This window comes from Gracilinanus agilis, chromosome 5, assembly GCF_016433145.1.
Source record: "Gracilinanus agilis isolate LMUSP501 chromosome 5, AgileGrace, whole genome shotgun sequence".
In the NCBI taxonomy this organism is placed as follows: domain Eukaryota; kingdom Metazoa; phylum Chordata; class Mammalia; order Didelphimorphia; family Didelphidae; genus Gracilinanus; species Gracilinanus agilis.
Window position 1 is genome coordinate 223,037,915 of NC_058134.1, and position 16,941 is coordinate 223,054,855.

Genomic DNA, 16,941 nt, shown 5'->3' on the forward strand with positions numbered 1-16,941 from the left:
CTCTCTCTCTCTCTCTCTCTCTCTCTCTCTCTCTCTCTCTCTCTCTCTCTCTGTCTCTCTCTGTTTTCTCTGTCTCTCTCCATCTCTCTCTCCCTCTCTCCCTCTCTCCCTCTGCCTCTCTCTGCCTCTCTCTGCCTCTCTCTGCCTCTCTCTGCCTCTCTCTCTCTCCACACCTGGCCCCACTTCCATCATGCCTTGGTCCCTTTACTCAGCCCTTGGCTAACTACATTGTCAGCTATTATTGGTTATGAATGTGGGAGCTCTTAGCCAGGAGTGAGATGTAATTAGATGACAAATAAAAAACTACTTGACATGAAACGTGAGATTACTGGGGCTTATAAGGCTTTATTATTTCTCCTTGTCCTGACTCCTCCATTAGATAGATAAGGGATCAAACATCTTCCTTTCCTAGAATCATGGGAGCAGGAAATCCTATAGTTAGGAGGTCCTGAGAGGTCAAGGCATGAACCCCCTATTAAGAATAAGAATATGGTGTGTGTGTCTGTGTGTCTCTCTGTGTGCGCATGTGTGTATGCACTTTGTTGTTCAGTTTTTTTCAGTCATGTCCAACTCTTCATGACTCTATTTGGGACTTTCTTGGCAGAGATCCTTGGAGTGGTTTGCCATTTCCTTCTCCAGTTCATTTTACAGATGAGCAAACTGAGGCCAACAGAGTGAAGTGACTGGCTCAGGATCACAGGAGTGGTTCACCATTTCCTTCTCCAGCTCATTTGACAGATGAGGACACAGAGACAAACAGGGTGAAGTGACTTATCCAAGAACACAGAGATACTAAGTGTGTGAGGTCAGATTTAAACTCCGATCTTCCTGACTCTGGACCTGATGCTCTATCCACTGTGCCAGCTGGCTACTCCAAGATACCAGAATGGTTTGCCATTTCCTTCCCCTGCTCATTTTTAGGGATAAAGAAACCAAGGCAAATAAATTTAAGTCACTTGCCCAGGGTCACGGAGCTAGTAAAGTGTCTAAGGTCAGATCTGAACTCGGGAAGATGAGTCTTCCTAGGCCCAGTACTCTACCCACTGCTCCACCTTGCTACCCCAAGAAAGGTCCTTAGAGGTCATCAGGTCCCAGTCCTCCCCAAGGGATGAACCCTCCATTAAGAAGATCTAGTAACTATGTGAATATACAAATACACATGTGTATATATGTGTATGTGTGCTTAAGGTGTGCAAAGCATTTTATAAATCTCCTGTGAGCCTCCTAACAACTGTGGAAGCTGAGTGCTATTATAACCCCATTTTACAGATGAGGAAACAAAGGCAGTCAGAGATGAAATGACTTGCTCAGGGTCACCCAGCTAAGAAGTGCCATATTTGGACCCTTATCTCTCTGGCTTGAGGTCCAATGGTCTATTCCTTCAACACTATCCCTCTACAACAATCCAGGAGGTGGAGTCAAAGAGGCCCTCAGCAGCCATCCAGCCCAAAACATTTCCTTTAAAAAAAAAAAAAACTCCTGTCAATCTTCCCCACAAATGGTCGTCCAGCTTCTGGGAGAACTCCCTTCCTCCCTCCTGGTTGTTCAGAAGGATTCCCTGACCTCGAGCCTCAATCTCCTTCTTTGCAATTCTCACCCATGGTTCCCTAGTTCTGGCCCAAGTAGAACAAGTCCAGTCTTCTTTTCCATGCTCACCCTCCACAGCTGGACCATAAAGCCATTCACAATCCCACCTTTCAAAGTGGATTCCAAATTACTGCCCTTCAGGAACTCCAAATTCCAGCCAACTCGATCTACTCCACATTCCCCAAACTCAATGTTCCATCATGCCATCTCCATGCCTTTGCCCAGGCTGTCCCCAATGCCAAGTGTGCATTCCCTCCTCACCTCTCAGTTTCCACAGCTTCCTTGAAGGCTTAGCTCATGTGAAGCTTTTCCTGATTGTTGGTTGGTTGGTTAGTTCTCTCTCCTGCCTCAAATTGTCTTATGGTTACTGAACTTGTTTACATGTTATAAGGAATCTCCTTGAGGGGTAGGGGCTCTTTCTCCCTTCATCTTGGCACCCTCGCACCCAGCAATACCTGTTGAACATTGGTTTGGAGTTGCCCAGCTTCTACTAGAACGCCCACGATGGCCATAATAATAATAACAACAATACTGACATGTATCTAGTACTTACTCTGTGCTAGGAACTGGGCTAAGCCCTTTATAATTATTATCACATTCTTTCCTCACAACAACCTTGGGAGGCAGGTGTTAACATTATCCCCATTTTACAGATGAGGAAACTGAGGCAAACAGGTGCTACCTCCCAAGTTAGCCTACCCCACCCTAAGCAGCAGGAAGTTTTTCCTAGCCTTACATAGGGCTGAAATCTTTTTTCTTATACTTTCCTCACTGTTGTTTGGTCATTTCAGTTGTGTCTGACTCTTTGTGACCCCGTCTGGAGTTTTCTTGGCAGAGATTCCTGGAGTGGTTTGCCTTTTCCTTCTCCAACTCATTTTCCAGATGAGGGAACTGAGGCAAATAGGGTTAAATGACTTGCCCAGGGACACATACCTAGTGGTGACTGCCTAGAAACTGGACACCTTCCACAACCAGCTCCTAATCCTAACCCCCTGAACACAAAAGGACAAGCTGAATGATCCTTTAATCAAGTCTCCTTTAAACTTCTCTTTTCTGGGCCAGGGGATCCTCCAGACCCTTCAACAGTTCCATTAGAATGTGAGCTCTCAGAGGAGAGAGGCTGCTTTATTTTTGTCTTTATAACCCCAGCATCTTGTTAAATGCTTGTAAAAAAAAAGCTTGTTGATTGATGAATCCTTCATACGCCAACTGTCCCAGCTGCCTCCTTTCCGATCGATGGGCTCCATCCCTCACCTGACATCCCTGCTTTGTGGGTCCTTTTGCTCTGCACAAAGGGGACCTCTGACTGACCTGGCCTTTATGTCTGAGCCAATCCCCCTTTTGGATTCCACTTGAGGGCGTTAGTTATGTGAGCTTCTGCCACACTCATTATCTCTTCCCTGGGTCTTCAGCATTCAAAGAATTCAAAGGACTTTAGAGCTCCCTAAATCCAATTCCTTTATTTTACAGAGAAGGAGGGAGGCCAAACAGGGGCAAAGAGACTTGGCCCAGGTCACCCAGGTAGCAAATAGCTAAATAAAGGCTCTCTGCCTTCAGCTCCCTGCCTTCCTGTCTGGCCCAGCCCCTGCCATCACATGCCTCAACAGCAAAACTGCCCTACTGGTGTTTTTGAGACCCCAAAGCTATCTCACATGGGAAAACAGGGAGCTAACTCTCTTTCCCAAAATTCAGAGCTCACCTAGGGGCTGAGAGGAAAACTGGGGCTTTGGGGGGGTGGACGAACAGCAAAACCAGGAACAGCTGCGACCCAGGACTGAGGAGGGATGGGAGAGGCAGGAGAGCCAGAAAGCAATGGAGGGTCACACCTGGGCCACCTCTGCACAAAGCCCCGGGCCCTCTGCCAGCAACACGACTGCCCAGGCCTGCCAGCACCAGGCCCAGTGAGAAGCCCATTATCTAGGCCTAAATTCGGAGCCTCAGTCTTGAATGAGGAGGAAGAGATGGAGCGGGGCCGTGTGTGTGTGTGTGTGTGTGTGTGTGTGTGTGTGTGTGTGTGTGTGTGTGTGTGTGTGTGTGTGTGTGTGTTTAAGAGAAAAAGAAAAAGATGATGGAATTAAGAGAAACCAAGCCAGAGAGATTTCTTTCCTCAGTGTTCCTGCTCTGCACAGGAGTCTTCTCATTGTACAAAAGGAAAGCAGCTCCCAGGCAGTGAACCCTATTAACCCATCCCCCAAATTCGCATGCCTGCTTGTCTCTCCTCCCTTTCACTGTCTCTCTCAGCCTCTCCCTCATTCCCTACTCCCCATCTCTCAGTCCCTCCTTCTTTGTCTCTCTGCTGCTGCTTCTCTCCTGTCTCTGTCTCTCTCCCCCTTTCTTCTTTCCCATTTCTCCCTTTCTGTTCCTCTCTCCTCTGCACTGTCTCTTAGTCTCTGTTTCTGGCTCTCCCCTTCCCCTGTCTCCGTCCATCTCCCATGCCTGTTCTTTTCTTTCCCTTCCCCCTTTCCTTTGTCTTCTGTTTTTCCTTCTCTTCCTTCTCCCATCTCTGACTCTCACCATCTCTTTGAATCCCTGTCTCCTCTTTTCTCCTCTCCAACTAACCTCTAGATTCTGGCTCTCAGTCTCTCCCTCTCTCATCTTCTCTCAATTTCTCAACCTCCCTCTGTCCCTGTCTCTCAGGTTTTCTTCTCTCTTATCTTTTTCAATCTCCATCTGTTTCCCTTTGTCTTGATCTCTGTCTCTGTGTCTATTTCTGTAGCTCTCTGTCCTCTGTCCGTGTGTATGTGTGTGTGTGTGTGTCTGTCTGTCTATCTGTCCGTGTGTCTGTGTGTGTGTCTGTGTGTGTGTCTGTGTGTGTGTCTGTGTGTGTGTCTGTGTCTGTCTCTTGGTCTCCACGTATATGTCTGCTTCTGTATCTCTGTCTGTCTCTTTGTCTGTTTCTATAGTTGCCTGTCTGTCTGTCTGTTTTTGTATCTCTGTGTTCTTCTTGGTCCCTCTGTCTGTCTGTGTGTCTGTTTCTGTATCTTTGCCTGCCTCTATCTGTCCGTTCTCTCTCTGTGTCTCTCTGCCTCTGCCTCTCTCTCCTACAACCTGTGTGTGTTGTGAGTGACATAACAAAGAAGAACAAACCAGTCCAGAGGGGCCATGTCAGAGAAAAAGCTTTGGCCCAGGCAGGGGCCTGGCTGGCTCCCCATCTAACAGGAAGCAATGGGCAAACATCAATCCCATCCATGGTGGGGGAGCCGTGCATTTGTCCAGTCACTTGAGAAAACGCTGTCAAATTCCTTGAAAAAAGTGGCAAACCCCTTCACAGCATTGCTGAGCACGTCCACCCAAGGAGGCGAGGGGCACAAAGACCCCAGAGCTATCAAAATGTAGAGAGCAAAAACCAGAACCCAAAGCGGCTGTCTGTCTCATGGCTGGGGCTTGGCTCATGGAATGGAATACTTGTGAGCTATAGAAGTGCTGAAGGTGAGGAACTCTGAGAGCCTGGAGAAGGCTTCTCTGAAAGGTTCCCGAACAAAAGAATGAAGAACCAAAAGAAGAATAGATCCAGTGACTACAATAGCAAAATGGAGAACAACCCTAAAAGGCAATCAAACTCTGATTAATTGTAATGAACAGACTTGGCACAGAGAAGCACTGATGAAATATTCTTCCCTCTTCTTTGCAGAAAGGTGGGGGACAAATGATGTAGAATGTGGTATACACTATGAAGAATAATGGTGCTGGGGCAGCTAGGTGGCTCGGTGAATAGAGAGCCAGGCCTGGAGTTGGGAGCTCCTGGGTTCAAATTTGACCTCCCTCAGACACTTGCTAGCTGTGTGACTCTGGGCAAGTCACTTAACCCCAAGTGTCTAGCCATTATCTTTTCTAGGTAAGCATTTTTTTAAAAGAATAACACTTGAATCATTTGGTTTTACTCGAATTTGTTATTTCTTTTTCGCAATGGATGGTTCAATAGCGCAGGGAGAGCTTCTGTTAGGGGAAATTGCATTGTATAGAAAAAAAGAAAAAGAATAAACTCTTTGAGAAACATATACATAATGGTGGAGCTGCTGACTCAGCCAAGGCTTGTCCCAATAGGATGTCCCAACAAAATAAGTGGAAGGTTTCCTCCATGCAATTACAACCTTTAGAAAGCCACTCTCTGGTGGGAAAGGGAGAATGGATCTATGGTCTCATGGTAGTCTAGTGCCCAACTGTTTACATCAATGAAATGGGTTTATTTGGGATTTGGAAGAAGAGGATTCATTTCTAAATGACATCTGGAGAAAACAAAGCATTGATTTTCTTTTTACCTACATTTTGTAAATTTTCAGGATGACTCCCTGTTCCTGACATGTCTATAGGGCAACAAGGTGTGCAAAGCACTTTATATGTATTTTCTCACTTGAGATAACTGCAAAAATGATTACCCAAAGCCCCATAACTCCAAATCCTGCCCTTCCTTTCTCTCTAAAGGTTTGGGTTGCTTATGTTCCTCCCTGTGTCTCGGGGCCAGACTCTCTGATCTGCCCTTGGGAAAATCTCTGTTGAGTCTAACCTTGGGCATACCTGAATTTCACTCAATTTCTTCACTGGCTGAATCCACCACCACGTACTGGATGCCTCTTTTCCTTCCAAAGTAGCATTTAATTTGATGAGAGGTGTACAAATCATAAAAGCCACGCTATTACAGGGAGGCTGTCCATCCGCAGCCACAATGCTCTTGACAGGTTATTCATTCTATTATCTAGCTCTTCTTACCCAAAGTGATTAGGTATGGACAAGTGGAATAGCCCTGATCATGTTACTTACCATCACCACTGAGGCAGTCACCAACACAAAGATTCTCAAGAAAGAGTTTAAGGCATTTGTTGCTAGTAAGAGTGTCTATGTATCTTAGGGGACTGAGCTTGCAAAGGGAGAACCATACCTGACCTAACAGGTCATCTTGTCAAATGTCCCTTATTTTACAGATGAGGAAACTAAGGCCCAGAGATGGGAAGTGACTTGCTCCAAATTACATAGTTAATAAATATCAGGTAAGATTAGAACACAGGCTTCCTAACTTCAATATCAACTATACTATTCTTTGACTACAAGTGTAGAACTAGAAGACCCCAGTTTGAATTCTTCTTCTGCCGTTTAGTTTCTGTGTGACCTTGGACAAATTCCTCTCTGAGGGAAAAGAGACAGAGGCTGAGAAAAAGGAGAAGAGAGGGAGAGAAGACAAAGAGAAAGAGAGAGAGAGAGACAGAGAGAGAGGGAGAGAGAAGAAGCGGAGCAGACATCTAAGATTTCTATATGTTCTATATTCAATAATAATAGCTGATACTTAGAAGCCACTTTTCAAAATTTAATTCAAGTAGGAGGAAGAAAAGAGAAGGAAATAAGCATTTACTGTGTGCCAGGCACTGTGCTAAGTGCTTTTTACAAATATTATCTCATTTGATTTTTATAACAACCCAGGAAGTAGGTGCTATTATGATCACCATTTTACAGATTCACAAACTGAGGAAAGCAGAGGTTAAGTGACTTGCCCAGGGTCACACAGCCAGTAAATGTCTTAGGCAGGATTTGAACTCAGGTCTTACTGATGCCAGGCCCAAGAGTCTATCACTATACCACCCAGCTGCCTCAGATAGACTTACCCTGCCTGTGTGATTCCTAGTAAGTGACTAAGCCTCTCAACTCTCTAGACCTGGGAAGGTCAAAGTGGAGGCCAGGCCACAAAAGAAATAGGTCTTAATCAATGTGCTGCCCAACCCAGTCTAAAATATAATTGGGAAATGTTTAATAAAATAAAAAATACAGTCGATACCACTGTTGGGTTTATACCCCAAAGAGATCACAGGGAAAAAGACTTGTACAAAAATATTTATAGCTGCGCTCTTTGTGGTAGCAAAACATTGGAAAATGAGGAGATGCCCTTTGAATGAGGAATGGCTGAACAAATTGTGGAATCTGCTGGAGATGGAATACTATTGTGCTCAAAGGAATAATGAACTGGAGGAATTCCATGTGAACTGGAACAACTTCCAGAAATTGATGCAGAGTGAAAGGAGCAGAACCAGGAGAACCTTATACACAGAGACAGATACACTGTGGCACAATCGAATGTAATGGACTTCTCAATAGCAGCAGTCCAGGACAATTCTGAGGGACTTATGAGAAAGAAAACTAGAAACATTCAGAGGAAGAACTGTGAGAGGAGAAACACAGAAGAAAAACAACTGCTTGAACACATGGGTTGATGCAGATATGATTTGGGATGTAGACTCTAAATGGTCAACCCAGTGTGACTATCAATAATATGGAAATAGGTCTTGATCAATGATACATGTAAAACCCAGTGGAATTTCGCTTCAGCTACAGGAGAGGGAAGGTTGGAGGGGGGGAGGCAAAGAACATAAATCATGTAACCATGGAAAAAATTCTAAAAAATAAAATATAGTTCAATATGGATAATGTCAATTTGTGGTTTTCTAATTCAGTGTGCCACCCTATTTCAGTTTGATGCCACTATTCTAGGTAATTCTCTAAGATTTGCAGAGAAGAGAAGCTGGTGAGCATTGGCAAAGGCAGTTTCCTCACCTGCGAGTTGCCTATACCAATGAAATCAGAGTTTCTATTCATATAGACTCCCTGTTGGGAAGCAGGTCACCATCCTACTCCAGTGATGTTTAATGTTTGGTGGACTCTTCCACAGGTGGATAAAATGTTTGCTTTTTGTACCTGAATAAAAGTGTTGGCATATAAACTCATCTTCTGTAGATTTACTGGAAGCATTGTCAGTACAACCCCCAGAGGCAGAGAGGAGGAGAAGGAAGATGACGTGAGCCTCATCCTATCCCCACCTGGTTTTGATATTTATCCATTTGGTCTCAAGCATCTAAAAGGTTTTATTCCAAATACTTTGGAAGTTATGAGCTTTATGTATAGCATCATCTATTAAAAATGTCATCCAGAGCTGCCTTTAACAATCTATACTGGAAAAACAAACAAACCAAAAAACTCAGTCTGGTTCCCCTCAGTTTGACTTCCCTCTTGGATTCCCAATTACCCCTAACTTTGATAAGGAAAAGCAAGAACAGGAGACTTGTCCCATTTGGGAGGAGCCCAGTTCACATTGGTTAAGGAGTAAAATCCTTGGGGATTAGGAGTATTCACATTATGCCCTTCAGAAACAGGCCTGGTGAGGGGGTTGATCAAATAGAGTAAAGGATGGATTTCAGATTGATATGATAAGGCAGAATATTAATTTTCCTCAAAAAGAAAAGAGAAAAAGGAAGATATCATGGGTTAAATGTTTGCTATGGTCTGTGATAAGTACTGGGAATTAAAGGCAATAAAGAAGAGAAGAAAATTAAAGCAATAAAGAAGACAATAGTTCTTTCAAGGAGTTTCCCTTCTCATAGGAAAAGACAAAACATTAAAAAATGTTGTTCGGGGGGACAGTTTAGAAGGACATAGAATGTGTCCAGTGGAATGAGGCTTAAGCCAGATTGCTGAGGGCTTGAGAGGGCCACACAGATGAGTCTATATTTTATCCTTGGAGTAGTAGGGAGCAACTGATGGTTTTTTAAGGAGATCAGGCTTGTGCTTTGAGAATAAAGTGACACTTTCTTTGGGAATTTCCCCCCAGTTTCACTTTTGCCATTGTATTCTCAGCACCTAATGCTGTGCCCAGCACATGGAAGTTGCTTAAATACTGACTGAAGTGAAAAATAAATTTTAAAATGAATAGAGAGATAAACAGATAGGTATAGAAATTAGATATAGATAGATAGATAGATAGATAGATAGATAGATAGATAGATAGATAGATAGATGATAAANGATAGATAGATAGATAGATAGATAGATAGATAGATAGATAGATAGATGATAAATCAAAATGGATGGAAAGAGTGAAAGGGAATGGGGAGAAGGAGAGGGAGGGAGGGACAGAGAAAGACAGAGAGAAAGATGAAAGGAGAATAGAAGGATAAATAGACAAAATGTTAATCTACTCAAAACACAATATTTACCCAACCATTTATTTAAGATTCTTGGTATCTCCGATACCCAAAATGAAGGTGGATAAAGTGTTCTGGCCAACTAAACATTACAGTTAGTAGAGAGCGACCACATCCATGCACCACTCACAAATCACAGATTCTCGGAAAATTAGAATAAAATATACTGTACTGAAAATTTTTGTTGAATTAAAATATTGCCCCTACATGTATTGTTATTGCTGTTATTGTTGTTACAGTCATTATTATTACCATTCTGTATTCCTGAGGCAGCAATTTTTTGTGACTTTGTTTCTCCTCAAGGATTTGTCTTTCTGTTCCACCTTCTTCTTATTTTTTTTTTTGCCTCCCTAAACATGCCAAGGCAGGGAGATGGCCACACACTCTGATTCAACTAAGGCCCTAGTCCTGGGCCCCACACAGACTAGGGGCTGCTGATTATTATTTATGTGATTATTTCATACTTGACACTTACCCAGTTGCTTTGTGCCCAATAATTAACTTAATCTAGCCAGAATCCTTTTCAGAGAAATGACATGTTGTCCTTAGAATCTTCTCTACAGAGGAGTTCAGTGACCAGCCCAAGGTCACACAAGCAGGCAAGAGAAAATTCACAACTAGAATCTTCTCATCTCTTATCCTCAGGCCATCGAGCCACTGGGGCCTCTTTGCTGTTTGACTTCCATCAGGTATCATAATTATAATTGCCAGGGCCTCCAAAATGACAAAGGTACTCATATACTCCTAGCAACCCTCTTCTGACCCAGATCCAAAGTTTTAATTTATGCTAAACAACTTAATTAAAAGTGTGCTCCTGGAACTGAGTAACCACTGAGGCACTGGGCAGGAAATGAGTGAGTTTGGGACATCTGGCCTGGCCTGATGATTCTGCAGGACAGTCAGGACATTGAGTTGGGAGAAAGGCGCCTGTGCAGAGTGAGCTTTCAGGCAGACAGGGAAAATGGTTATATGGGCAAGAGGAAAATGGAAGGCCATCTGAGAGAATGTGAGGGATGATGACGACTCAGGCTAATTAATGTTCCCAAAATGATTTAATATCCTGAAACTGTAAAGAGACCATAAAAAAATATCTAGAGCATGACTTCTCTCCACTTACAGAGTAATCCATTTAAAATCAAGTCTGGATTAGTGGCACAGACTTATGCATCACAGCAAATAAAATGAAGTAGTGAGCTGCCTGTCACTGCAAGGTGTTTGAAGCAGAGGCTAGACATCTACTTGCCAGGAATGCTGAAGAGGAGCTTCATGCTTCAGGCAGAGAAGCTAGACCAGATAATGTCTAAGATCTCTTCTGATTCTAAGAATCTAGGGAAGGAAGGAAGGAAGGAAGGGAAGGAAGAAGGGAAGAAGAGAAGGAATGAGGAAGGGAGAGAGAAGGAAAGCTCAATCTCTAGATCTGTCTTTCTATGTCTCTGTATCTCTATATCTCTAACTCAATCTGTGAGTCTCTCCTGCTAATCCTAACCATAAGAGTAAGGTGAGTATGGGGCAGCTAGGTGGCTCAATGGATTGAGGGCCAGCTCTAGAGCTAAGAGTTCCTGGATTCAAATCTGACCTCAGACACTTCCTAGCTGTGTGACCCTGGGCAAATCACTTAACCCCATTGCCTAGTCCTTACCGCTCTTCTGCCTTGGAACCAATACAGTCTTGATTCCAAGGCCAAAGATAAGAGGTTTTTGTTGTAAAGGGAAGAAAATGGGCTGTCCAGGACAGGGACATTTCTAACAGTATTATTACGTGAAGGCAAGAAGACAGACAGTTTAAGACTGCTGATATTTTTAGTCTAAGGTAGCTACGATATCTCCCCAGATGTTTCTATTTCATCTCTCTGCCTCTCCCCTGACCAACCACCTTTCCTGCCGCTGCCAAAGTCACACCACTAAAGCATAGGTTTGCTCATCATAACTCTCCATCTCAAGAAGTATCAATGGCTCCCCACTGCCTCTAGCTCAAATACAAGCTCCTTTTTTTGCCTTTCCAGCCCTTCCCAATCTAGCACCATCCCAACTTTCCAAGGAGCTCAAATGCTCGCCCGGATTGTGATTCCCCTGGACTTGGAAGTTCTCTCCAACAATCCAGTTTGTGACCCATCTGTTCCTGCCTATCCTGTATGATCCTGGTCCATGTGCTCCCAAAGTCTGACACGGGGTGTCCAAGCCTTTCAAAACTACTTACACATTCCCCCTCACGCACACTGGGCTTTAGGTAACAACAATAATACACAACAAATACAAATAAAACAGAAGTGTTAAGGTCCACAAAACGCTACCTGAGGTAAGTAATGAAATTAGCCCCATTTTATAGATGGAAAAACTGAGGCTGAGAAAGTAAGTGACTGACCGGAGATGGTAAGCATTTGAGGCAGGATTTGAAGTCAGGTCTTCTTGTACGAAGTCCAGGGTTCTATCTTCTATGCCGTCTAGCTCTCTGTCCTGCAGTCCCAACATAGCATTCCATCACCTATTGTTTATTGCCTTTGCATAGGTTCCATACCATGCCTGGAGGACATCTCCTCACTTCTGTCTCTCAGAACCTCTACGTCCCTCCTAGGCTCATCTCTGGAGCCTCCTTCTAGAAAGAGCCTTCTCTGATTTCCCCAGGAGTCAGGGCCTCTCCTTTTCCTCCAAATGACTTCATGCGAAATTTCATGCTTACTAATGCATCTCCATGTGTAAGCTGAATGTAAGCTGCCTGAGGGCAAGGGCCATTTCATTTTTGCCCTTGTCTCCCAGTTCTTGGCCCATAGGTACTTGGTTCATAAACACCTGTTGGATTGACTCAAGGATGATGCTGGAAGATGGTCACAGAACCCTGGATCTGACTGTCAGAGGAAGTGAGTAGGAATCTCCCACTTAGTGCCCCAGAACAATCACCTCATCATCACCACCCTGAGTTATGGATTCAGTTAATTGGACTAGATTGTAAGGAAATTGAAATTTTGGCAAATTGGGAAGGAAAAGAAAACCTCAACATGGCGATGCTTCTCTTATATAGAGGTTATTTTTCTGGATATCTCAAGGATTAAGTAAAGAAATGAAAAAATGGCTTCTGAGCCACCAAAAGAAACTTCACAAAATTAATGACCTTTACTCAAAGGGGGGTCCCTCAGGCCTTTATTCAGAGCCTATCTATTTTTATTTTAGAGACAATTATAACAAGCTTGACTGGTTCATCAATGAAAAAGGAGGAATAGGACCCAGTGGCACTAGGAGTAGATGCACAGGGAAGATGGCAAGTGGGAGCTATTATCCTTATAGGGAAAGAGAAGAAAGAAAAACTTAAAAAAAACAGGCACAGGTATGAAAAAGGTATGTAGTCTGGAGCACGAACTATTGGATGGCCACAAAGATGAGCTTCTGCCAGTAAAAATTCATTTCAGTCATTTTTCCATCATTACTGACAATTCATGACTCTATTTGAGGTTTTCTTGGCAAAGATACTAGAGTGCTTTGCCATTTTCTTCTCCAGCCCCTTTTACAGATGAGGAAATTGAGGTAAACAGAGTAAAGTGACTTGCCCAGGGCCACACAGCTACTAAGTATCTGGGACCATATTTGAACTCATGAAGATAATAAGTCTTCCTGATTTCAAGTCCAGTGCCCTACCCACTGAGCCACCTAGCTTCCTCTAAGGTATGTTCATTACACTCTGTTTAATAAGGCAGGAAAGTAGCTAATGCTTGAAAAACCTTATTCCCCAAAGATGTTGGATAAATGAGGCACTAATGCCTTAAAAAATCTAGGAAAATACAATAGGGATAGAGTGGGGAGGGAGTAAAATTAAGGTAAAGCTTATACTCTGGATGATAAATGGGATTTAAAAATGAATGTACTACAACTTCATGAGAAAATGCACTGTAATGGGAACTGAGCAGGAAATAACGCCAACTCAAACAGGCCAAACCAACTCTGTGGTCTTCCTTCTCCTTAAATTATAATAATTCTAAAAAAAAAATAAAATGAACACAAAAACTGTTTTAAAACGATGTTATAGATAACAAAAATTAAAGAGAATGAAGAAAGAAACTAGGAAAAGAATGTTAGAGCTGGAAGGAACCTTGAGAAATCATTCCGTCCAATCTAAAAACCCTCCCATTGGATAGAAATAGGGAAACTGTGGCCAAAAAGTTATAATGGCTTTCCCAATGGCAGTTGCAGAACCAGGACTAGAGCCCAAGTCTTCTGACTGCCCAGCCAATGGTCTTTCCATTACAATATTCTGCTTCCCAGAGAAGGTGTTGCCTGAACCAAAAGAAGTCCTTTTGACCTTCAGCATCTCACTCCCTTGTCTTTTTATTAAACAAAGTCCATCAAAACAGAGGGGAATGGAGCGGAGGGCCATTTGTGGTCAAATCATTTGTCCAGCAGGCCTAAGCTAGAGGAGTCTAGGGAATGAGCTCCTTGTGGTCTAACTTGGGCGTTTTCCCATCTCTTTTCTGGGTGCTTGCAGGTTTGCCAGTATTGTAACTGTCTTCTAGATGGCTGAAAGTCTGAGGATAAAGAAATGGGTCTTTCTTTAAAAAAAGAATCAGACTTAGGATTTCACTGGCATAGGCGAGAAACTCTCTCCCCCAAAGCAGGTTGTTTTGTCTTAGAGTTAGCCGGAGCACTGAGTCATATCTGCCCAGAGTCTGTGACAGTCTGTGTCCCCCCACGTCATCCTGTCTTGGAAGCCAGCTCTATCTACTATTTGATGCCGTTTCTCATCAGTCCTGGACCGGTCTCGGGAACTACCCAGAGAACACCAATGTGGGCAAGTGAAAACACCCTTCTAAGTCTTGATTTCCTCATCGTTAACATTCTATTTGGAAATTCTAAGATGCCAGGATTTCATCAGACCATCTAGCTGGGGGATGTTGGGCAAGTCACTCTCTGGACCTGTTTCCTTATTGGAAAATTAGAAGTAGGCCTCTAAGGTCTCTTCCAGGACTTTCCCAGAAATCCGCCAATTGGTTGGGGTTTTACAAGGCAGGGTAGTTGTTGAAGGGAAAGGAAGGTGGAGCATGGGTGCCGGGCAAGCAGATATTAGGGTACAGTCCCTGTCTTTAGAGAATGTGACTTCAACTGAGCCACGAGGGAGAGAGGCAGGGTGGGCGTGAACTGCCTGTTGGCCAATAAATAGATCCTAAACAGGACCCCACCAGGTCCCCAAACTTGGTCTCGCCCTCTCTTGCCTTCCCCTGTTGGAAAATGTGAGCCCCTGGGAAGCAGGGATTGGTTTTGGTTTTCTTGGTCTCTCTAGGGCTCAGCACAGTCCCTGGAATAGAATAAATGCTCAATAGATGCTTGTTGAGTGGCCAAATGAGCCTTAGTTTTCTCCCCTCGAAAATGGAGGAGACCTCCAGTGTTGTCAATAATATGAACTCCTCGAACCCAGGCTTTGTGCTTTGGCATTTCTTTGAATCCCCAGAGGTTAGAACCCTGCTTTAACAAAGGCTCGCTAACTGCCTCTATGGAGCAGGCTTTCTCCCCTGGAAATACGAAGATGGTACCCAGAGTACTCTCAGGGAAGTGGGCGCTTCCTGAGGGCAGGGATGGTGGTTTGGGCCTTTGATGTCACTTCCCCCAGCCCTCCCCTGCAGCTCAGCCAGGAGCCTGGAATGTAGTAAGCTCTCCAGAAAGCTGCCTTTCAGATGGACTCACAGTTGAACAAAAGAGTCGGGAAACCTGGAGCCAGAGCCTTCTTGGAGCCCACCTCTAGCTGGGCACCAGCACTTAACCCACACACTCCTGGGGCCAGGACCCGGGCAGTTCTGCAGCACCAGGGCCCATCTCCCTAGCAGCCTCCAGGGTAAACATGCAGCAACATGAATGAAATCTGCCCAGAAAGACGGCGTTTCAGTCCCCACCAGGCAACCTCTGGCCAAACCACTGAATATGTAACAAAGTTTTCTTTCGTTTGGGGAGTCTCTGCTTATGCTTCTACCATTTCCTGTGGAAAATTGAAGCTTTGAAGTATCGAGCTCAGGCTTTGAGGCGGCAGGACGGCTTCTCTCTCCCTCTCCCTCTCTTTCTCTCTCTCACAAACAAGGAGGTACCTCCGCACTTGCTCCTCATCACCCCCCTCCCTCCCCCACCTCCCCAGGCTTGCGGTGCCAAACTACAGGTCCTGCTGTGGGCTAGTCACCAGAGTAAAGGTTAGAACGTACTGGGAAGACTGGCTAGAGATCCAAGCCAGACCCCACCCACTGCTCTCCACCGCCCCCTCCCCCCCCCAAACCCAGTCCATCTTCTCGCTCCAGTTCTCCCTACCCCACGGTCCTGGGGAGACAGGGTCCCTTCACCGAGTGGGCACTGCTGTAGTTACAGCCAGGACTGAAGAGGGTCGGGCTCTCACTTTCCCAGAGCTGATATCCAGATAAGGGGGAGCTAGAAGTCCCCCTTATTGGGGTGGTCTTCCTCTCCCCCCCAGCTCGGATTTAACCCCGCTTGAAAGCCCTGCTATGGCCTCCCTCGACTCCCAGCTTGGTGCCCATATTGAGCATAGGGGTAAGAAGGGCAAGGATGCCACCTTCCTCAGGTCAGACTCCTTCGGCGCCCCAGAATCTGTCAGCTTCAAGGTCAAAACAGGGCTTTGGGCACAGGGGTGGGCCGACAGGGGAGGGGGTAGGGAGCACAGATCTGCAGCAAAATCCCGAACCTGTCAAAATATGTGGCAGGCCCCGCCCCCGCTGGGCACCAGCCTGGAGCCTGGAGGCCGGAGCCCCAAGAGCTCGCAAACCCACCCGCTGGGGCTGCACCCAGGCTCCCGAGGGGGCGTGACCGCACTCCCCCGGACCCAAGAGCTCCGACCCCGGAAGAAGTGCACCCTCTGCAGGTGTAGACCGCAAAAGAGGTAGAGAAAGAGAGCTGCTTTTCCTCTCCCAGCCAAGGCGCCTAAGACTCCCGCTGGGAACCAGCCGGCCGTCCCGAGAAGGGGGGGTGGCAGGGGTGGGAGGGTTGCCCCTGGGCACTTACCGTGGGCGTTCTTCCCGCAGATGAGATGCTGATAGGGCTGCAGCAGCCCCCAGAGCTCCGAGTCATTGTTGATGGTCTGCTCCAGGGATTCCACCGTGAACTTGGGAGGCTCTTGGGGGGCATGGTGGTGGTGCTGCGGCTGGTGGTAGTGGTGGTGATGATGGTGGACATGGTGGTGGCCAGTGGCTGCGGCGGCGCCAGCGGTGGGGGGCGCGCAGCAGCTGCTGCCCCCGCTGGTGCTGCTCCCTGCACTGCAGCCCCCTCCGCCCGTCCCGGGCCCAGGCCCGGCCCCCGCTCCTGCCCCAGCCTCCCGCTCCACCGGGGCGCGGGGCGGCGGCGGGGGCAACGGGGGTGGAGGCGGCGGCGGGGGAGGGGGTGGGGGCGGCGGGGGCAGTGCCCCAGGTGGCGGGGGCGGC

The 16,941-nt window shown here is 45.8% G+C and overlaps 1 protein-coding gene across 1 annotated transcript in view; it reads right to left on the reverse strand.

Moving 5' to 3' along the window:
- BTBD11 (BTB domain containing 11) overlaps positions 1 to 16,941 on the reverse strand; it is a 334,485-nt gene that overhangs the window by 311,836 nt on the left and 5,708 nt on the right. The window contains exon 2 of the mRNA XM_044679134.1: positions 16,526 to 16,838. Within this exon, the coding sequence (XP_044535069.1) occupies positions 16,526 to 16,838 (313 nt within the window). The remainder of the gene's footprint in view (positions 1 to 16,525; positions 16,839 to 16,941) is intronic.